Source organism: Chiloscyllium punctatum, chromosome 44 (assembly GCF_047496795.1).
Source record: "Chiloscyllium punctatum isolate Juve2018m chromosome 44, sChiPun1.3, whole genome shotgun sequence".
NCBI classification, from domain to species: Eukaryota; Metazoa; Chordata; class Chondrichthyes; order Orectolobiformes; family Hemiscylliidae; genus Chiloscyllium; species Chiloscyllium punctatum.
Window position 1 is genome coordinate 60,565,037 of NC_092782.1, and position 24,202 is coordinate 60,589,238.

The following is a 24,202-nucleotide window of genomic DNA, read 5'->3' on the forward strand; positions in this document are numbered from 1 at the left end:
AAGCTCAGCCATCAACTTCCCTTTCCCCCCCCCCCCCCAATCCCATGCCTGTCAACATTGTAGTTGTACTTACACCAGATGCAACACAGCAGTTCAAGAAGACAGTTGACAAACTTTAAACAATCATATAACCTATTGGGCAAGTTATCATTCATTGTTACTTGATTTTTCAGGTGGACCAGTTAACAATGCGCAGTCAGGACCTCCCATCCTGTCAATATCTGCTTCTGAGCTATTAAAGCAGCAAAAACGAAAACTGTTAGAATCACGTAAGAAGAAAACAGAAGAATTACAAAAAAGGTGATGTTGATAGGTCAGTGGTTGGCCTGAGCAATATAAATTATACATTTATATGTTGGCTAGCTTTGTCTTCTGAACGTATTAAATGAAAATCAAAATTTATGATAAAAATTTTGGTATATTGAAAAATGTTGGGATGTAATAATGAGTTACAGCAGTGTGGTGATTTTAGATAGAAAATTCTTCAGTTATTTTGAGTGGCTGTTATAGATTACTCCATTACTTAACAAATATCACAGTGTGCCAAACACAGTTAGTTAATTTTATCATTCAAAGTGAAGTACATACAGGGGAAGGGCATTGATTGGATTCTTACCTTTGCACGTAATGATATTTATTGATTCAAGGGTTGAATGGCGTCAGAAAATATATATGTGTAATGTTTCACTTTGTGAATAAATCTGTCCTAGTAGTAATGACTGGCTTTGGATTCTTCCTTCCTCAACTAGCCATCAGGACTATAACTAAGTTTTATTATGATAACAAAACTTACAATCCTAACAGAACTTCTTTGTGTAGGTTTATGCAGAGCACAAATGAAAGTACCAGTCATATATCTGAGCCTGGAGGATTGTTGTCTCTCTCATCACCCAAAGTTGGAGCAGAATTTCCCAGGAAGCAGAAATTGACAGCATCACCACAGACACCCAAACTAGGCAGGGGCTTTGCTGAAGGGGAGGATATCCTATTTTTTGATATACCACCACCTTCAGCACCAAAACTGAGCCCCACTGCAGATTCTAAAAAGGTAAATTCTACTGCTTATGTGCACTTGGAAGTGGATTACTCTCACTGTTGTCATGCATCAGAAATCAGACCTTGTTGCTGAAAATTGTTGCCATAGTGTATTTTGAAAATATGTATTTATTTTAAATGATTGGTTATCTGACATCTTCTTTCAATTTAGGAAATAGCATGACTAATTCGTACACTGTTTTTTAAATTCTGAGCATTTCCAATATCAAACATGGCATGAATGCAGTTTAAAAATATTTTTCTCTGACAGTAGAAATTAGAGTCAGAACCTTCATCTACTGTTTGTGTGGGGGCTTTTTCTTTGATGTTATCTAGATTGCATACTCTTTTGCGCTGACGTCATCATGAAGTTAAAAATCACACAACACCAGGTTATAGTCTAACAGGTTTAATTGGAAGCACACTAGCTTTCGGAGTGACGCTCCGAAAGCTAGTGTGCTTCCAATTAAACCTGTTGGACTATAACCTGGTGTTGTGTGATTTTTAACTTTGTACACCCCAGTCCAACACCGGCATCTCCAAATCATGTCATCATGAATGCATGGCTGGTTTACTGGAAATCTAACTTATAAGGCACATAATCTCTCTTTTTCCTCTCATTTGCCTACCTTTATTTCCCTATCCAACATTTCTTGATCTTGAAACTTTCCCTTAATTTCAGTAATGTTAGTCCGAATAAAATATGTGAATTTTGGAGGTTCCCCAAATGAAATACTTAGTTATTTGGAACTGAAATGTATTAATGGTGGGCCCCAGTTTTATCCCTGTTCAGTGTAATTTAAATTAGTTGATCACAGCCCACAAAGCTCCTGGATGGAAACAACAGCCAAGAAACCTGCTGTTGATAGTTATCTAAGAATTCATTTTGGATAGAGTGTGCACAAGGATTGGGATTAACTGTGATGTTGTTCTGACTCCACAACGAGTACTAATGAAGAATGCTATTTTAGCACAACTTATATCCAAGACAAATTGATCCCTTCAGGAAGGGATTAAAAATTGAAGGCAGGTCCCTAGGTTAAAGTAATGAGTGTACTTTTGATTGTAAATCATTAGCTCCTAGTGCAAGTAGCTACTATTTTCTCCATGCCCCATAACATATAGCTTCCAACTAAAATGGGAAAAAAATTAACTCACCCTCCCCATGCCTGATTCTTTTCTCATCTTACATCTGCCAGGCTGCTTACTGACCTGTCAATGCAAAACAGTTAGATACAAGTCTTTGATTGAACTTTCAATTTGCATTCTAGTCACTATGACAAACAACAAATATCACTAGATTCCGCTTTGTTACGTTTTCTAGATGGCAGCTATTGTTAAACTACGTAAAAAAGGTGAAATTCTAACAAAGGAGGACCCCAACTGTGTGAAGAGGAAACTGCCCAACACAGAAGAGATGCCTGCAAGGATATTGGAGCGTATAGAGAAAAATCTTTCTTCCATACCTGGTGAGTTGTCGCTGAGAGACGTCCAGAGTTTGTTGTCCATTATCCTTTGATTTCTTTTCAGAATTGTCAAAATGAAGAATATAACAAAGTTCTTTTGCTCTGCCAGCTCCTGATGGGTTTTCTAGCATTTAATATTTTCACTCTAGTATTTCAGTTATTTTTTTTAAGCCAACCATTTTTTTAGTAGAAAACATACTTGAACTTGCCAGATGTTATTGATGGAACTGAGCTTATCATGGGAAGTAAATGCATTTTTAAAGAAAAAACATTCACACAGCTATGGAGAAAGAGTGGGACTGATGGTGTTTCTGTTCAAAAAAAGCTGACAGAAAAGAAATGGACCTCAAAAGGGAGATGGTAATATAATCCTAATGTCACTCTACAGGCACAGATTTGAATTTTACAATAGTAGGTGGTGGAATTTAAATCCAAACAATAAATCTGGAATATAAAGCTAGTGTTAGTAATAGTGAGCATAACATCATCGATGGTCATACAAACCCACCTGGTTCACTAATATCCTTTAGGGAAGGCAACCTACTGGCTACATATGACTCCAGGGCCACAGCAATGTCGATGAATGTAGCATGCCATTGATTTCATTGTTCATTAGGGATGAACAACAAATACTGACCTTGCCAACCATGTCCATGCTCTGTGAAAGAATAAAGAGTTTTAAGAATAGCCCCCTGCAATGTTGTATGATTCTAAACTAATTTTATATTGGCGTTTGACATGGAGAAGATAAGATTGATTTAAGTAGTTAACAACTCAGATTAAATCACAAGCTTGCTGACTTTAACTGTGAGTTTTGTCTTCAATTCATATTCCGATCCTAAAGTCATCAATTTGTCTTGAATTTAACTTCTTGCTGAAAGGTCTTTCTTCGTCTTAGCAGAGGCAGAAGATCATCTCAGTACATGAAGAATCTGTGATAATAAATGTAGTCTAGTTAGCTTACATTGCATATTTTGCTATGGTAAATCAGAAGAAAATATTGACCCCCTTCCCTTGAAATGTATTTTCAATTTAACCTGTTCATTTTTGAATAAACTTTGTTTCCCAATCCAGTATCGATCTCTATTTCTTGCTACATCCATATTATCACTTTTTAGTTGAAAGTTGGTAAACAACAGCCATTTGAGATTTTAAGCCATACTTCATACCAGTAAATGTGGCGCCAAATGCAATGGGGAAGAATTGTTAAAAGTAATAGTGGTCCAAAATTACCAGATAAATGGGCTACTATTAGACAATCAAGTATTTAATAGCCTGTGTGAGAAAGCAAACACTGAGATTCCAAAGTAAATTAAAATGCCACTGAGGGGGAAAACTAGCTCAAAACTGCAATAAATTGTTTCCTCATAATTCCTGTCATTATAAGAAATTTTCTCAGCACTGCCTTACATTCTTGTCAAATCACTTTTCTTCACCCTTAATTGTACTGACTGCTACCTACCAAATCCACATTCCTTTCAATCGGTCCTAATCCTGACCATCAAATCAAAGTAATTCAATCGTGAGAGTCATCTCAGGCTACATTGTAGATTTTGTATGTTGTTCAGGAACAGAAAAGTTGGAATGTTACCATTGCATTGCTGTAATCACTGCCCTCATTGTTCCAACAAGAACAATGCAATATACTTTATATAACACTTCCATAACATTATGTCCCTGGAAGTGTTATAAAGCAAGGTATGATAAGACAATATTGAGTCAGGCAGGCCAATATATAGGTTTTAAGGAGCATTTAAAAGAGAAACAAGTATAGTGGGGCTGAGGTAGATTACAGAGATAGGGATTACAGTATAAACCTATTAATAGTACTTTTATGATTCTGCCCATGGCAAATTTGCATTCTAAACTAATGCACTTTGCATTCATAACTTGAGAAACATTGTCTAGACTAGGTACCTTTTTAGTCAGTATATAAATACCAAAAATCTAGCCACTATCCAAATAGAACTGAATCTACATGCTTTGCTTCTAGCTTTGGACAAAACATCAAAATAGAAAACCAGATTTGTATTTTTACATACTATGTATCTGCATCCAAATATCATGGTACAGTGTGCAGCCCTAAAATGTGTTGGAAAGTGATAAATGTTGAATTACAAAAAGATAATAGAAATGATAATTTGGCAGTACAAAACCTATACGTTGTTTGAAAGAGTTATGAAGTCAAAGTTCTTCAGCTTGCATTGGTCAAGATTGAAATACAAGAAACCAAATTTGGAAAGGGAACAAAAATGTATACAGCATGAGAATGGGGTTCTGATTGGTTGGCATGGAGATGCAATGGGGACTGTTAACTGTCAATTTTAGTTTGCTGATTAAGCTCAGACCATGTAGTTAGACACTGATTTGTTAGGTTATTGATATGGAGTATGCAGTAGAGATTGACCATCCCTATAACCCTTTCCTCATTGAAAAAACTGCAGTAATAGACAAATACGACAAAGAAAGGGTCATGTGTGAATATATGTAGTTTCTAGCACCATCTGTGGTGTAATTCCGAGCAAAGTCGGGATTATTTATTGAATGCCGTCCAATAGCAGAATAATATCGATATCACAATAACAGAAAGAAGAAGAAATACTAATTTGTTTTCAAAGTATTTAGTGTTTGGGGGAGTCGAGAGAAAGTGGAAAAAAAAGTTAATCTTGTTTTTCTTGGCCATGTCCATACCACATCAGTTTTGTGAGAAGCCGTAGCGGCGTGCCGCATGTATAATGTTGCTAACCTCAAGTACGGAGCCACATCAACATGCCGTACTCTTGCTGATGGAAGAAACCACTAAAGTAAATATTGCTCAAGGGTTCACTCTACTCATGGGTAATTGAATGTTTCCATTTCCCAAGTCAATCTTCTTTTAATTCCAGTGTTTCAGAATGTTCACAATAACCATTGGCATCATCTGAGGTATTATGAATCACGCTAATTATAGAGATGACAGAATTTATTTATTGTGTTGCAATCACTATGAAACTAAGTTTGGCAAAACTGAAGTGTTTCTAAAAGTAACTAGTCACAATGCCTGCTGTCTACCAATTTTCCTAAAAGAATAGTGGTACTCACCAAATAATGAAGTAATGTCCTGCTGGGGCTCGACATTTGACTTTTCCCCCACTCCACGCCCAGTTTTTATTTGCACTGTATGTAGCTACATTGGAAGATTACAAAATATTTCTGTTCCAAGCAAGAAGTGTGTATTCTAACATCTGCTGTATTGGTGAAAGCAATGCTAAAATAAATAAATAATATTTGCTTCTGGGCAGGAGTTAATTTCATGCCTGAATGCTCATGTACATTTATGCTTTCACTGCTATCTCAGTTGTTTGTTGATATTCACCCATTTTATCTGAATCTTCTTATTGAACTGCTCATTATGCTCTAAGAAGCTTCTTAACAAGTGATGGAAATTATATTTTTAAGATATTCATGGAAATTGAATATTCTGTTTTCTGTAACTCAAATAGTTCAGATTCTTTTTGTGCGCTGAGCTGTTTTGATTGGTGTAGTACCGTGCTTCAAATTGCAATGTTTTGCGTTGGAAGTATGTCCCCGAGCTGTTTATCTTTACATCTGTCTTTTCTCCTGTTCCTCGTTTCTGATGGTTACTCCATAGACTCCTGTGGTTTGCTGTTACATTGTGTGGAATGACTGACCAGGAAACTCCTGTTTTCACCTCCAGCCATTGGGCATGTGGAAACATTTGCAGGATGAACATCAACCTGTCTGGCCTGGTTACAAACGCACCTTATGTGGCCAATAGACTTAGTGTGCATCATGAACCCAAAGCATCTTGCTCAGATGCAGAAAAGCTACTCACTGTGCCATGTGGCTTCCCTGTTTATTTGCAGAAATTTGCTAAAATGCATTTAATTGAACTCCAAATTATGATTGCAGTGCAAATCGGCCGTGTATATCACTGCCTCAACAAATCAGCCCTTGGGGGTGTAGGCACTGGTGGGGAGGTAGTTCAAAACGAATGTGTGGATTTTCAGGGCATATGAGATATCAGGAAGTAAAGTCAGTCATGTCACGAGAAACCTCTATAAACTTCTACTGACCCATGAAAGAACTGACATATGCTGAGAGATGCAAGCAAAGTATTCCTAACTGTGTGCTTTAAAGCAGCACAGGATATTTACAAGGCTTTTTTAAAAATTTGACCTTGGACATGAGCTTGCTGGCTAGGCCAGCATTTACTGCTCATTCCTAAAGGGCCTGGAGAAATCGATGGTGAGCTGCTTTCTTGAACCGTCGTATAGGAACAAGAGTGGACCATTTAGCTTTTTGCATCTGTTATATCAATTACTTAGATCATGGTCGGTAGTCTAACTCAATTCCACTTTGCTGCACCACCTCCATGTCCCTTGATACCATTAGTCTTGTGAAATCTAGCAATCTCCATCTTGAATGTGCTGAATGCTTGAATCTCTACAGTAGAGAATTTAAAAGATTCACCACCCGCTAAGTTAAGAAATTCATCCCCATCTCAGTCTTAAAATTCTTGCCTCTTTTTTAGAAATTATGTCTCCTGCTTCTAGAGTCATCAGCTGGGGGAAACATGCTATCCACATCCACCCAGTTACACTCCGTAAGAATTTTATAATTTTCAATGCAATCACCTCTCATACTTCAAACTGGTAGAGATTACAAGCACAGTTGTTTCAGTATCCTCCTCAGAAGACATTCTGGCCATCCCAAGGATTAATTTGGTGAACCTCCATTGTTCTCCTTTTAGGGCAAGTATATGCTTCTTTGGAAAATGATATCAAAACAGTATACAGCAATCCAGATCTGGTCTCATCAAGGGCCTATACAATTGCACTAAGACATCTTCACGCTGAACTCTATTTCTAATTCTATTTCTTTACTTTTATACTCAAATCACCTTGCAGTGAAGGCCAATGTACCATATGCTTTCCTAAGTATTTATTTTTGGAATGTTGCAATGCTCCGAAAGCTTGTGATTTCAAATAAACCTATTGAACTATAAACTGGTATCACCTAACTTTCTGACCTTGTACACCCCAGTACAACACTGGCACCTCCACATCATAAGTACTTGCAACATCTATATGCTAGCATTTAGTGATGTATAAACAAGGACACCAAGTCCAGGATGACAGCACTTTCCAAACTCTCTCTGTCTAAGAAATGTTGTGCCTTTGTTTTTTTTCCACCAAAGCAAATAACTTCACATTTATGCTAAATGGAATACAATATGAATATTCTTGCCCATTCTGTTACCCTCTCCATATAGTATCAGTGCACCCCACAGTATTGGTGTTCCAAGCTTATAATTTAGTGACAATGAAGGAATCTTGATGTGGTTTATGTTAGAATGATGTGTGGCTTGCAAGAAAAATGGCAGGTTATGGGTTTCCTATTTATCTGCTGCCCTTGCTCTAGCGCTTTGAGGCCACGTGTTTGGAAGGTGCTGTTGAGGAATTTGGACAGGTTGATGCAGTACATCACTGCTACCACAGTGAGTTAGTGATGGAGGGAATGCCAGTCTAGTTGGCTGTTTTGTCTTGGATAGTGTTAAGCTCCTTTATTGTTATTGGAGCTGAACTCATGAGGCAAGTGGACAGTATTTCATTCCCTACTTGTACCTTGTCAGTGATGGGCAGGCTGTAGGGAGTCAGGTGATGATTTGTTGCAAATATTGTAACCTCTGGCTTGCTGTTTCAGCCACAATATTTCGCTGAATATAATCCAGTTCAATCTCTGGACAAGGGTAAGCCAACAGGATCTGATGATGGGGCATTCAGTGATAGTGATGCCATTGCATATGAAGATGAGTTGGTTAGATTTTTTCATGCTGGAGATAGTCATTAGTTGGCTCTTGTCATAAATGTTGCTTGCCACTTGCCGAAGCTTGTGTGTGTAGTGACAGACATCATCATAGATTCATAAAATACATTGGAATGAAGGTATTTATTTAAAGAGAAATCAAAATTGTTCATGCCTCTGATAAATTGTTCCCAGCAGCCTTGCATCACAGAAACTTTTAGAGGTTTAATTAGCTATTTAGTATGTACTGGTCATATAATGTAAATCTTCATAAATGAGGTAAGTAAATCTTACATTTTAAAACAGAAATTATTAATCTCTTTATGCATCTTTATGTGAGGCTTCTTAGTATCCAAACATCTTCAAAACTCTCTTTCTACAGGTGAGGGAAATGATGAACCAACTTTAAAGAAGCGCCATGAACAGCTGGAGTACCTGGACTCAGAAGAGTTTCAGAAAATACTGAATGCACGATCGAGACATGTTGGCGCAGTACAAGAGGTGCGACCAGTCTGTCTGTGTCTCTCCTGTCTAACTGCAGCACTGTATATTATGGAATGAGGCCAGTTGTGGTTTATGTTCAGGTCATGTTTTTCCTGTTAAAACTCCACTAGCTAATCATATAATGGCAGTCTGTGTTCCACGCTAAAGAGACAGGGAACCTAATCATGTTTGCTTTTGCAACAAGACATTTATAATCTGGCACAGAAACACCACCAAACTCAGACGTTTTGCAGGCTATAAAATGTGCACATTGAGCAATTTCTTTTTGTCCTGTTTCTTTTGCCAATGTGTACACCAATTTCTGCCAATCAACGTTGTTGTACTTCTATCTCTGAAACTAAAAGTTCAGATCAGTCCTATAGAAAGGAAATATGGACGACGTATTTTAAGAACCTTATCATTTGTTAGTTGCAGACATTTTCATACACATTTAAGTGAAGGGTCATGAAAAGTTCAGTTGTAATTCTGCCCAAAAGATGTTCATAAACTTTAAAAGATTGTGGCACTTAGCACAATAAAGATATCTTTTGGACTTTTTGTGACAGAAAACCGGAATGCATGGATTGAAAAGCAAGTAACGTCTTTGGGGTTGAAAGAATTTCTGTTTTCCTGATTAACAGATGTTCAGCAAAATAAAAACAAATACTGGAAATATGGGAGATGTGAAATAGAAATGTAAAATGCTGGAAAAACTTAAAGGTCTGGCAAAATCTGTGAAGAGAAGCAGAATTAATGTTTGAAATCCAATATGACCCTTCTTCACAAGAGACATATCAGACTTAAAATTAGTTTTGTTTTCCTTGGACATTCAGTAAGCCCCCATATAATGTTGCTGTGTTTTATATTATTCTAATGCCAATGCTGCTCATTTAATGGGGCCTGCATTCTCATGAGTCACAAGATTTGGTTTCAAGTCATTTTACGTTACTATGAGGTTGGAACACATCACCCAATAGGCACTGTTTTGCTGTGGTGATTGCTGGTCTCTAACTTGAGTCTTCTCCTTGACAGTGCAGCATTATCCCATTACACCATGGGAGTGTCAGCCAAGATTCATTGCTCAAGGTCTGCAATGGGACTTAGATTCATACAGCATAGAAACAAACCCTTCGGTCTAACCATAATCTCAATCTAATCTATTCCCATCTGTCTGCGCTTGGTCCATATACCTCCAAACAGTTCTTATTCATGTACTTATCCAAATGTCTTTTAAATATTGTAACTGTACACCCATCCACCACTTCCTCTGGAAGTTCAATCCACACGCAAACTGCTTTCTTTGTAAATAAATTGCCCCTCATGTCTTTTTAAAATCTTTCTCCTTCCACCTTAAAATATGCCCCCTAGTCTTGAACTCCTCCGCGCTGGGGAAAAGACATTGCCATACACCGTATCTATATTCCTTATGATTATATAAACCTCTAGAATGGCACTACTCAACCTCCTACACTCCAGTGGACAAAATTTCCAGTCTATCCAGGCTCTCCTTATAACTCAAACCCTCCATTCCTGGCAATATCCTGGTAACTTCTTTTGAATCCTCTCCAGCTTAATAATATCCATCCTATAACAGGGAGACCAGAACTGGACACAGTACTCCAGAAGCGGCCTCACCAATGTCGTATACACCCTCAACCTAATGTTACTAACTCTGAAACTGAAAGATGTGAGCAATGAAGGCGTGTGATAAATGCCTTCTTAACCATCTTATCTGTTTGTGATGCAAACTTCAAAGAATTATGTACCTGAATCCCAAGGATCTCTGTTCTAAAACACTACCCAGAACCCTACTTTTAATTGTATATGTCCTGCCCCTGTTTGTTTTACCAAATGCAATACCTTCCCATTTATCTAAATGAAACTTCATCTGCCACTGTTCAGCCCATTAACCCAATTGATCAAGATCTCTATAAATATTAGCCTCCTTCAGTGTCTACTATACCACCAATCTTGGTGTTATCTGCAAACATGCTAACGATGCTTCCTATATTCTCATCAAAATCATTTGTATAAATGACAAAGGAAAGTGGACCCTACATTGATTCCTGTGGAACGCACTGGTCAAAGGCCTCCAGTCCCAAAAAAAAACCTCCACCATCATTCTATCTCCGGCCATTAAGCCAGTTTTATATCCCATTGGCACACTCAATCTGAATCCCATGACTTGAGCCCACAACTTCCTTATTCCAAGGCAACAGGCTACCAATTCAATGGAGCTAGCACTGATCCATTGCTACTTGGTCACCACCTTTTGGATGGAGCATTAAACTAGCTCCCAACTAACCACTCTTTGAGGTGATTGTAAAAGATCCCTTTACACTATTTAGAGAAAAGCAGGGGTTTCTTCTGGTGCCCTGGCAAACATTTAGTCCTCAACAAAACCAACAAAACCAACCATCACATATAACCTTATTGCTTTTTACAGTACCTGGTGCACAAAATGGCTACCATGTATCCCCTAGGTTACAATAGTTCATCATTTCAAAGGTTTACTGACTATGAAGTATTTTTTATATCCTGTGACCATGAAAAACACTGTAAATGAAAGTTTTTTTTCTGTAGGTTAAATTTTAAGATATCAAAGCAATAGTAGGTGATTAAATCCTTTTAATTTCCTGGGCTTCCTCCTGGGGAGGCAGTGGTATGGTGTCACTATCACCCAGGCTAATGCTTTGAGGACATGGGTTCAAATCTTACGATTGCAGATGGTGAAATTGAATTCCACACAAACATGGAGTTTAAATAAAGCCAGTCTACTGGTGACCATTGTCAATTGTTGTCACAATTCCATTTGGTTCATTAATTGCATTTAGGAAAGGAAATCTGCCATCTTTATTAGGTAATTCCAGATTCAGAGCAATATGGTTGACTCTTCATTGCCCTGTGGACAATTGGTGATGGGCAATGAATGATGACATAGCCCACAACCCATGAATAAATAAAATAATTGTAGTCAGTCCTGCACTGGCTCATTTAAATACACCGTCAAATAAGCTATAGTTTTATGGAACATATTTATTAGTGTTTGTATTACAATTTGGCTATTCAGTGATTTTACTTGAACATGTATAGCTTAACAGAAATGTGAACTGTAATTTGGTATAAGGATTGAGAATTGTTGTATGTTTCAATAGGTAGAAGCCGAGCTTCAAGAGCAATACTTTGAGCCGCTATTGAAAAAAGAGCAAATGGAAGAAAAGATGAGAAACATCCTTGAATTGAAGTGCAGAGTGGTAAGCTGTAAAACGGTGAGTGAAATTAAGAGACCAATGAAGAATGTATGTGACCATTCTCTGGTCAGCGTCAAAGAACTCAATTGTATCCTGTGCTTCAAATTAAATGTTTCAATAGTATAATAAATTTGAGAGGCTGTGGTCTTATATTGTTGATAAACAACACATTTTGATGTAACTTTCCAACAGTCATGTTTTCTATAATGCACCAATTGTTTGGGTTAATGACTTGCCTGAATAAGAGACACATCTACTCCACTAATCTGCTTTACAACCACTAGCATTGCAACCTAAGATTTATGAAACACTATCCAAAGAATAGAGTATAGAAAGATTAAAGTAGATGGCATATAAAATAGATGAAAATCGAGCGGCACATTGGCTCAGTGTTTAGCACTGCTACCTTATGGTGCCAGGGACCCGGGTTTGATTCCAGCCTAGGGTGACTATGTCTTCCTGTGTCTGCGTGGGTTTCCTCAGGGTGCTCCAGTTTCCTTCCGCAGTTCAAAGATGTGCAGGTTAGGTGAAATGGTCATGCTAAATTGCCCATAGTGTTCAGGAATGTGTAGGTTAGTTGCATTAATCTTGGGAAATGTAAAGTAATAGGGTAAGGGAATGGATCTGACTGGGATACTCTTTGGAGAGTCGGTGTGGACTTGTTGGGCCAAATGGCCTGTTTCCACAGTGTAGGAATTATATGATTCAGATGAATGTTTCTTTAAGCTCGATTATCTTCACCTGTTTTCTTCTAAAATGAATCTCTTTTAACACCAGAGTTTAATAAACCAACTTTCAATGCAAGAGAACTGTAGGACTATTCCTATTCAGCAATAACCAATGTGCCCACTCTTATTTTGACTTGGGGCCCCAATTCTCTCAGTTGTATTCCAGAATTGAAGAATTCTTGGAAGATGTGGGAAATTGTGAGGTTATGCACTTTGATGGGAAAAAGTATACAAGCTGAATATTACTTAAGTGCAGAAAAAAAGTGAAGAGGCCACAGTACACAATGATTTGGGAATGCTGTGTGAATCACAAAATGTTAGCAAGTTCAGTTTATAATAAAGGCAAATGGAACAGTATGGCAAAATAAAATGGATTTTATTTTAAAGGAAATGGAGTATAAAAGCAGGGAAATTTTGCTCGAACTAGACAAGACACTGGTCAGACCACAGCTGTACTTAAGGAAAGATTTTACTGCTATTGGAGACAATCCAGAGAAGGTTTATTAGACTGATACTGGGTACGGGGGGAACTATCTTATTAAGAGGAGTCAAGTAGTTGTGCCTGTGTTCATTGGAATTTAAATGAATTGAAGGCGACTATTGGAGCGTTTTCCCAATGGGAAATGAAAACTCAGGAGGCAGGCAGGACTCAGGCAAGTGGAAGTTTATTCATGCAGAAACCAGTTAATGCCAGGAGCAGGCCAAAAGACCTTGTTCTGAGGCCAACCTTGGAAGGGAGATCCATAACGTGCTCAGTTTTTGTACACTTTCTGTTAACAATCACATACAACATGATCACTGTTTCTCCCTCTTACTTCGTATACCAAATCCAATGAGACACCTTATCAATAATAAGTATTCTTATGAACAACCCCCAGGTTCCCATGATCTTATGATGATTAACAGACACTTCTGACCAGATATCCCAACCCAATCTAGTCACACCTGCCAGCATCTGGCCCACATCCTTCCAAACCCTTCCTATTTATTTACCCGTCCAGATGCCTTTTAAATGTTGCAATTGTACTAGCCTCCACCACTTCCTCTGGCAGCTCATTCCATACACGTACCACCCTCTGCGTGGAAAAACTTGCCCCTTAGGTCTCTTTTATATCTTTCCCCTCTCACCCTAAACCCATGCCTTCTAATTCTGACTCCCCCACCCCAAGGAAGAGACTTTGTCTCTTTACCATATCCATGCCCCTCATGTTTTTATAAACTTCTATAAGGTCACCCCTCAACCTCCGATGCTGCAGGGAAAACAGCCCCAACCTATTCAACCTCTCCCACTACACCTCCAATTTTGGTGTCATCTGCAAACTTACTAACTATGCCTCTTATGCTCACATCCAAATCATTTATATAAATGATGAAAAGTAGTGGACCCAACACCAATCCTTGTGGCACTCCACTGGTCACAGGCTTCCAGCCTGAAAAACAATCCTCCACCACTACCCTCTATCTTCTACCTTTGAGCCAGTTCTGTATCAAATCCTCCAACCCTGGCAACATCCTTTTCAAGATTCACAACATCCTTCCGGCATGCAGTATTCCAAAAATGACCTAACCAATGTCCTGTACTGCCTCAACATGACTTTCCTGTACTCAATACTCTAACCAATGAAGGAAAGCATATCAAACGCCTTCTTCACTATCCTATCTACCTGCGACTCCACTTTCAAGGAGCTATGAGTCTGCATTCCAAGGTCTCTTTGTTCAGCAACACTCCCTAGGACCTTACCATAAAGTGTACAAGTCCTGCTAAGATTTGCTTTCCCAAAATGCAGCACCTCGCATTTATCTAAATTAAACTCCATCTATCACTTCTCAGCCCATTGGCCCATCTGGTCCAGATCCTGTTGTAATCTGAGGTAACCCTCTTCGCTGTCCACAACACCTCCAATTTTGGTGTCATCAGCAAACTTACTAACTATACCTCTTATGCTCACATCCGAGTCATTTATATAAATAACAAAAAGTAGTGGACCCAGCACTGATCCTTGTGGCACTCCACTGGTCACAGGCAAGTCTGAAAAACAACCCTCCACCACCACCCTCTGTCTTCTACCTTTGTGCCAGTTCTGTATCCAAATTGCTAGTTCTCCCTGAAGTCCATATAGATCACTTCCACCAATCTGCCCTCATCAATCCTCTTTGTTACTTCTTCAAAAAACTCAATCAAGTTTGTGAGACATGATTTCCCACACACAAAGCCATGTTGATTATCCCTAGTCAATCCTCGCCTTTCCCAATACATGTACATCCTGTCCCTCAGGATTCCCTCCAACAACTTGCCCACTGCCGACATCAGGCTCACTGGTCTGTAGTTCCCTGGCTTGTCCTTACCATCCTTCTTAAAACAGTGGCACCACGTTAACCAACCTCCAGTCTTCCAGCACCTCACGTGTGATTACCGATGATACAAATATCTCAACAAGGGGTCCAGCAATCACTTCCCTAGCTTCCCACAGACTTCTTGGGTACACCTGATCAGTTCCTGGGAATTTATCCACTTTTATGCCTTTCAAAACATCCAACACTTCCTCCTGTGTAATAATATGGATGTTTTTCAAGATGTCACCATCTATTTCCCTACGTTCTATACCTTCCATGTCCTTTTCCATAGTAAACACTGATGCAATATACTCATTTAGTATCTTCCCCCATCTCCTGTGGTTCCTCACAAAGGCTGCCTTGCTGATCTTTGAGGGGACCTATTCTCTCCCTAGTTACCCTTTTGTCCTTAATGTGTTTGTAAAAACCCTTTGGATTCTCCTTAACTCTGTTTGCCAAAGCTATCTCATGTACCCTTTTTGCCGTCCTGATTTCTCTCTTAAGTATACTCCTACTGCCTTTATACTCCTGTAGGGATTCACTCGATCTTTCCTGTCTATACCTGACATATGCATCCTTCTTTTTCTTAACCAAAACCTCAATTTCTTTAGTCATCCAGCATTCCCTATACCTGCCAGCCTTTCCTTTCACCCTAATAGGAATATACTCTCTCTGGATTCTCGTTATCTCATTTCTGAAGGCTTCCCATTTTCTAGCCGCCCCTTTACCTGTGAACATCTGCCCCCCAATCAGCTTTTGCAAGCTCTTGCCTAATACCATCAAAATTGGCCTTTCTCCAATTTCGAACTTCAACCTTTTAGATCTGGTCTATCCTTTTCCATCACTATCTTAAAAATAATAGAATTATGATCACGAGCCCCAAAGTGCTCCCCCACTGACACCTCAGTCACCTGCCCTGCCTTATTTCCCAAGAGTATGTCAAGTTTTCTCTAATAGGGACATCTACATATTGAATCAGAAAATTTTCCTGTACATACTTAACAAATTCCTCTCCATCTAAGCCCTTAACACTATGGCAGTCCCAGTCTATGTTTGGTAAGTTAAAATTCCCTACCATAACCACCCTATTATTCTTACAGATAACTGAGATCTCCTTACAAGTTTGTTTCTCAATTTCCCCCTGACTATTAGAGGGTCTATAATACAATCCCAATAAGGTGATCATCCCTTTCTTATTTCTCAGTTCAACCCAAATAACTTCCCTGGATGTTCTCCCTCAGTACAACTATAACGCTATCCCTTATCAAAAATGCCACTTCCCCTCCTCTCTTGCCTTCCTTTCTGTCCTTTCTGTAGCATTTGTATCCTGGAACAGTCAGTCCTGTCCATCCATGAGCCACGTTTCTGCAATTGCTATCATATCCCAGTCCCATGTTCGTAACTATGCCCTGAGGTCATCTGCCTTCCCTGTTAGGCCTCTTGCATTGAAATAAATGCAGTTTAATTTGTCGGTCCTATCTTGTTCTCTGCTTTGTCCCTGCCTACCCTGACTGTTTGACTTGCTTCTTTTCTCAACTGTACCAGTCTCAGATTGATCTCTTCCCTCACTGGCTCCCCCACCGCAGCCTTAATAGTTTAAATCCTCCTGAGCAGCTCTAGCAAATCTCACTGCCAGTATATTAGTCCCCTTCCAATTCAGGTGCATTCCTACAGCGACCTTATTGAAAAATATGAAATTCTTATGGAACTTGACAGCTTACCTGCAGAGAGGTTATTTCCCCTTGTGGGAGAGTCAATACTAGGATATAATTTCAGAAAAATGAGTTGCACGTTTAAGACAGAGGTGAGAAATTTCTTCTCTGAGGGTAGTGAATCTGCGAATTCTTTGCCACAGAGGGCTATCAAGGCTGGGTCGTTAAGTGTATTCAAGGCTCAGATAGACAGACTTTTAAACTGGGAAGGAATCCAGGGCTATGGAGAGAAAAGGGAGGAAAGTAGAATTGAGGAAAATCAGATCCAGAAACTACTTTGGAAGGTGCAGAGGCTACTTAATGGTTAGCACTGCTGCCTTACAGCGCCAGGGGCCCGGGTTCGTTTCCACCTTCTGGTGACTGTTGTGGAGTTTGCACATTCTCCCTGTGTCTGCGTCAGTTTCCTCCAGGTGAACTGATTTCCTCCCATAATCCAAAGGTGTACAGGTTTGATGGGATTGGCCATGCTAAATTGTCCATAGTGTCCAGGGATGTCCAGGTTTGATGGGAAATGCAAAGTTATAGGGCTAGGGTAATGATGTTCTGGAGCTGGATTAGTGGTGCTGGAATAGCACAGCAGTTCAGGCAGCATCCAACGAGCAGCGAAATCAACGTTTCGGGCAAAAGCCCTTCATCAGGGGAGGTGACCTATGAAAAATAGATTGATAAAAGCTGTAGCTTGTCAGTTTTAAATCAAAGACCCTTAAGAAAGCTTTTCAGGACCTATATGGCATATGCACCTGGATCCTTAAGTAGAAATAATGATGATGTTATCAGCACACACCAGTATTAAAATGTAAGCCAGACAGAAACTAAAGCAGCCAAATAGATATGTGAATCTTGGAAAATAATTGCATCTAGTTTTCTTGTTAATGAAAGGACTATCTCAGATATTCAGATGTAGATAGAAACAAGGCAGCTGAGTACCAAGATGTCCATTTCTTTTCTCTTGGTTTATTTTATCTTGGCATTGGAATGATTACAAGCAAGTAACAGTTCATGTGACTGAAAGCAGAGATCCTGAGTTTCTAGCCTGGTTTGACTATGCAGAAGGGCACATAGCATCTTTTGTAGTCGGGCTATTCAAATAATAATGAGGTTATGACTGGGCTAATTTGATGCCCAACACATGTACAGTCAGAGGAAGAAGTCAAACTTTTTTTTTCTGACTTAATCTCATCCACTTGGTTAATTCTGCTCATCAATTCCATGTTCCACTTCCATCTTGCCTTAACCGATTTTATTAGATCCACAAGATGGCCAAATCTCAGAGCAAAGTTTGACACCACCCAACTTAAGATAGAATTAGACAGGTGACTGAAAGCTTGAGCAACCTGAAAGGGGAGAAAGTGGTTAAAGGAGTGAATTCCAGAGTTTACAGTTTAAGTTGCTGAAGACATGCCAGACAATGGTGTGACAGAGATACATTGTGGTGGAAGCGGGGGTCACAAGAATGGAATTGAAGGAGCAGAGACCTCTTCGAATATTGGGGAAAAAAGCACAGCTGAAAATTAAACAAATGCTAAAAGACATATAAATTACATGATTTGTTCTTGGCTTCAAAATTTATCATACTGCAACTTTAAATTTAAAGCTGCATTTTTCTAGAATCATTAAAAACTAGATGTAGGAAAATTCTGTGTTACTTGTGCTGTAATGTCATTAAAATATATAATGTTTTATATAGAGAATAGCACATGTTCAATTTAATCGCTTGTTGCAGAAAATTATGCTTAATAGAGTTCAGATAAATTCCTCAACACTTTGAGGATAATGTTCTTAAATGAGAAAATAGTTTTCTCATACCTTCCTGTAAGCACACTTGATCCAATGTCTTTTTTTTAAATAACCTTGTCTTGATCCAGATGGCTCTAATTGTAAACCTGATTTCCGCTCATCCAACTGTGTTCATAATAAATTCCAATGTCTCATGTTTTTCAGCATTTTTGTGTCTCATTTTTCATACTCAACCGGACATTTTTAAAGTAATAAAAATGTGATAATAGGTTAAATCTGTTAGCAGAGAAGAAAACAAGGTTATGCAATCTATTTAAATTCCGGATAAGCAACTGATTGTGTAACCAATTGTTGAACTCTAATATTTTGATCCATGTTATGTGGAAATGAGACTTTTTTTTTAAGTAGTAGCCCAGATTAGAGTGGTCACACCAACAAAACTGTTGATTTATTCCCCATTGCGTGTGCTGTTGAAGTCTTCAAAGGCTGTAACCAATAAGGAATTATTGAATTGATTAGGTTAGATTCCCTACAGTATGGAAACAGGTCCCTCAGCCCAACAAGTCCACACCAACCCTCCGAAGAGTGACCCACCCAGACCCATTCCCCTATATTTACCCCTGGAACACCCAGAGAGAATGTGCAAACTCCACACAGACAGTTGCCCAATGTGGGAATTGAACTCAGGTCCCGGTGCTGTGAGGCAGCAGTGCTAACCACTGAGCCACTGTGCCACCCTGTAATATTTCCCATTCTTTTTCTTAGGATTAAAAACCCTTGAGAGAGATCAATCTTGTTGAATGACGTGCATTTGGGTTTTTCATGGAAGAGATTCATATTTACTGCCTTAGTTTTCTAATGATATTGTAGCTTCCGTTTAAAATATCATGCATCTCTGCCAATCATTTATTTAACTAAGAGTAAAATTTAAATTTTGAGAGAGGGACCCATGAGGATTTTTACTTCCCAATTTACTGTCTATGAAAATGCTTGCCTAATTCGCTGCTTATGTTGCTTGATAACATCACTGCTGCTAGATGACTCCAGATTCAAGCTGACAGCAGGAAAGGGGAAATCTACACTACAGGTCACTAGATCTTTGAGTATCTTTTTTGAGGTCTGCAGCATATTACTTAGTCCTATTGCTGACTGCAAACTCAAGGCAATTGGTTTAGGGTAAAGTCTATTAATATGAGCGAACTTGACAATGTGGTTGAGCTCAAAGATCCACTCAAATGCATAATATGTTAGTGTGGTACTTGTTTTTGGTATGAGCATGTTGAGGCATATGTTAACGTTGTTGGTATGTCATGGGATTAATTATCCAGGGAATATTCAAATTCCATACAGCCTTTAAAAGATTCTGTCAGTAAAAGGGATTATGAAATTGTCAGATTGTAATAAAAAATTTAGATGCTTCACACGTAGAAGGAAACATATCTGATCTGTTCTGTCCTGTATGTAATTCCAATCCCACACCAATGTGTTTAAATCATGTGTCATATTGCAGGAAGAAAAATAATTGAACCATCACCTGGCCTGTTTATCCAGCAACGCTGTGGTTGCATCTTCATAATATGGGCTGTAGGGATTCATGAAGATAGTATAACGCCCTTGGACAAATAAAGATGAGCAATAAATACATTGACACCGACATTCTAGAATATTTTTTTAAAGTTGCACAATTGATTGATTTTATCATGAAAGGAAATTATTTAATTGTTGACATAAGTAGGTGCGATGAAGAGTCTTCCTTAAGTATTTTGCTTTAGTAATTTTATCATGGTAAAACATGTAATCTCATCAAAACTAAATTGAAATGTTGCCCTGCTTCAGAGCAAGGAATTCTGTTGTGAAAACAAAAAATGCTGGAAATCACGGCATTCATGGAGAGAGAGCAAACTAACGTTTTGAGTCTAGATGATTCTTCATCAGAGCTGCCTGTCAGAGGGTAGAGCAAAACTTCTTCAGGTTGGGCATTCTTTGAAGAGCTGTGGCAGTCAATTAAACACAATGTAGGAGCAAATTACTGCAGATTAGAATCTGTACTGAAAGCAAAAAATGCTGGAAATTTACAGTGGGTCAGAATTCTGTTATATTGTTTGTAATTGTTTATGAAAGTTTCAAGTAGTTAATAGATTGCTCACTTTTCTTGCAGTGCAGATATTCATATTACAAACCACTAGAGACGTGTGTGAGTGAAAACCATGATTACCATTGGCATGATGCAATCAAACGCTTCTTTAAATGCCCATGTGGTAACAGAGCAATAGCCTTAACAAGATTACCAAGGAAAAGCTGCAGGTATGTTTGTGGTAGACCGGCAGTAGAGAAAAATTGAAATGTTCTGAAATTATCAGTTCAAGATCTCATTCTACTATAGTTGGCAACTTTAATCAGTGTATTACAAGTAGTATATCATTAATAATAAAAATAGTATAATTCCAATGTTTGTAGTAGACCATTCAAAAGCTTCAAATATGGTCCAGTTTCTCCACATTACTCCTGTCAGCTACACTGACATTAGAAGAGTGAAGGTGAAGACCACATTTATCCTTCTCAAGCTCAGTCTTTCAGTATGCTTGTTCTCCGAGTCCAGCATCCTCTTTGAATGTTTGTACTGTCTCTTTATTGAGTTGCCCAACAGATTATTCCAGTATTTACTGCCCTTTGACCAACAAAGTATTTCTTAATACTTAATCCTAACCAAACTTTTCTACATGTGAATATCACATTTATTCATCAATATGTGCCACCTTCACCTTAATTACATAAAAAAAGTTGTTCTTCATGATGTGCAATTGACTGACGGTTATGAGTTCCAAGATTGGCTTATGCTTCTATTGCCTTTTACATTAAAACACATTGAGCTGAGTTCCTTAGAGCAATGCTTCTCAAACATTTTTCCATTGTCGGAAACAAAATCAGAAATTGCTGGAAAAAATCAGCAGGTCTGGCAGCATATGTGGAGAGAAAGCAGAGCTATAATTTCGCATCCACTGACCCTTCTTAACTTCAGTTTTGAAAGTTTGGCAGAAGGTGTAGGTGCTGTTTGTGGGGAACAGAGTGGGACATCTCTCCCTCCCTTCACCAGCACCTCATCCAAGGCTATTAAAAGGCCCAGGGGGTATCAGGGATCACTTGGAAATATCTTGCAGTCATTACTGCTTTGGAGTTCACGCCCCCAAAATCTTAACTTGCAACTTCCACTTTCAGAAGCATCTGGTTTTAAGGTGAGTTAACACAGATTACATTACTGTCCAGTATAGAATGGAAACGTCCTTAGTTGCTAATGTATGCATATCAAGCATCTTAAAAGGTAGGAAATATGGACAGATAACAGCAACAGACCCACAACACCTTAAGAATATAACCTGATCGGGTAGCTTTTATCTCCAGTCATGTTATTAAAATTTTACTTTACCTCTCATTTATCCAAATTAAACTCTATCTGCCACTCCAAGCCTATTGCCCCAATTGATCACGATCCCTCTGTAATCTTAGACAACCTTCTTCATTGTTGACTATACCACCACTTTTAGTCTCATCTTGCAAACTTACTAATCATGCCTCCTTAGTTCTCATCCAAATCATTTACGTAAACAACAAACATCAGTGGACTCAGCAATGATCCCTGCGGGACACCACTGGTCACAGGCCTCCAAACCAAAAAGCAACCCTCCATCACGAAAAACAGCCACCCTCTGTCTCCTACACGCAAGACAATTTTGTATCCATTTGATAAGCTCTCCCTGAATCCAGTTACAACATTTAGAAAGCGTTTGGACAGATACATGAATAGGGAAGGTTTGGAGGAAAATGGGCCAAACACAGGCAGGTGGAACTAGTTTAATTTGGGAAACTTGGTCTGTTTCCATGCTGTGAGATTCTATGACTCATAGACCCATTTGAGTTTTTATTGCACATTTTCAAATTTAGGATGTGGTTCAATGTTTCTTATAATACAAGGATTATATTTTCTGTTTGGTTCTTCATAACATTTCAAAGATTTTGTGTTCTTAAACAAGAACTTGAGAGCAGGAGTAGGCAATTCAGCCCCTTAATCCTGCTCCGCCATTTAATAGGATCATGGCTGATCTCATCTCTGCTTCAATTCCGTTTTTTTTGCCCACTTTCCATAACCCTTCAACCAATTACTCATTAAAAATCTGTTAATCTCCTCTTTACATTTACTCAATGTCTCAACATTGACTGCACTCTGGTAGTGAATTTCACAGATTCATGACCCTTTGAGAGAAACAAACCTTCCATGCTTACCATTGTTTCACTTTAATGTCAGTAACTTAATGGGGCCCATAGTCATAGAGATGTAGAGCACGGAAACAGACCCTTCAGTCTAACTCGTCCATGCCAACCAGATATCCCAACCCAATCTCGTCCCACCTGCCAGCACCTAGACTATATCCCTCCAAACCCTTCCTATTCATATACCCAACTAGATGCCTTTTAAATGTTGTGCTAGCCTCCACCACATCCTCTGGCAGCTCATTCCATACAAGCACCACCCTCTGTGTGAAAAAGTTGTCTCTTGGGTCTCTTTTATATCTTTCCCCTCTCATCCTAAACCTATGCCCTCTAGTTCTGGACTCCCCCACCCCAGGGAAAAGACTTTGTCTGTTTAGCCTATCCATGCCCCTCATGATTTTGTAAACCTCTATAAAGTCACCCCTCAGCCTCCAACACTCCAGGGAAAACACCCAGCCCATTCAACCTCTCCCTATAGCTCAAACCCTCCAACCCTGGTAACATCCTTGTAAATCTTTTCTGAACCCTTTCAAGTCTTGTTGAACATTGTGTGATTCATTTCAAATTTGTTTTATACTTGATTCATTTGGTACCTTCTCCAGTCCCAAACTCACTCACTCACTCTCTTGGACTTCTGTTCACATTCAAGATTCAGATTCAGTCCAATGTGCAACATTGTGCAAGTGTGAGACTCAACGGTTCACGGTGCTGGAGCTTTTATAATCCATGTTTATTTTTTAAAATGTACCCCTACTCGCCTCTCCTGAAACATTGCGATGATCAAGAATTTGGGAGAAGACCAGTCAGGCAGGAGCAGTTTGGAAAGGCATATAGATTGTTAAACCCCCGACACTTTGGGACTCACACTTCAACATCACTGCTCCAGCTTTAGACTAAATCTAGATCTTAAACAGGAGCATAAGTCCAAGTGAGAGAAACTGTATGCAAGTGTGTCAGGGAGCATGGTGCACAACTCAGACTGGGGAGTGGAGAGATGCCACATCTGGGATGATCAGGGAGAAGGGAGAAACCTCAACCTGAACAGTCAGGGAATGAGGAATGTGGTCACTGCCCGCCACTCAGGGTTGAGCAATGAAGAGTGACCAGTGACCACAATGATCAGGAAGCAAGATTGTCAGTGAAAAGATGGTACTGTAAATGGCAGGTTACATTTTTCTTTCATATTTTAAAGTTATTTTTGAAAGTTATTTACCAATGTAGGATATAGCAATGTAAAATACTTGAACACAATGTTTTTTTTTCTGATAAGGTTCGTATAGAATCTAACTGTTATTTTAACATTGATTCTTTTACCAATGTTTAGTTAAGTTCACTTCACTTAAAGTTGTGGTTTCCAGAAATGCAATCATAACCTTCAGTGA

At 38.9% G+C, this 24,202-nt stretch overlaps 1 protein-coding gene across 2 annotated transcripts in view; it reads left to right on the top strand.

The window, feature by feature from the left end:
* Positions 1-24,202, top strand: part of mcm10 (minichromosome maintenance 10 replication initiation factor) — a 54,638-nt gene that overhangs the window by 26,003 nt on the left and 4,433 nt on the right. Inside the window, exons 13-18 of one of the 2 annotated variants that reach the window (XR_011955326.1) lie at positions 174-300; positions 820-1,048; positions 2,360-2,504; positions 8,692-8,810; positions 11,948-12,061; positions 20,718-20,858. Coding sequence is in view for 1 of the 2 variants with exons in the window: in XM_072563041.1 (XP_072419142.1) it covers positions 174-300; positions 820-1,048; positions 2,360-2,504; positions 8,692-8,810; positions 11,948-12,061; positions 20,713-20,858 (880 nt within the window). In the remaining variant the exon portion in view is untranslated. Of the gene's footprint in view, positions 1-173; positions 301-819; positions 1,049-2,359; positions 2,505-8,691; positions 8,811-11,947; positions 12,062-20,712; positions 20,859-24,202 lie in introns of both variants that reach the window. The other variant, XM_072563041.1, reaches the window with a different exon arrangement.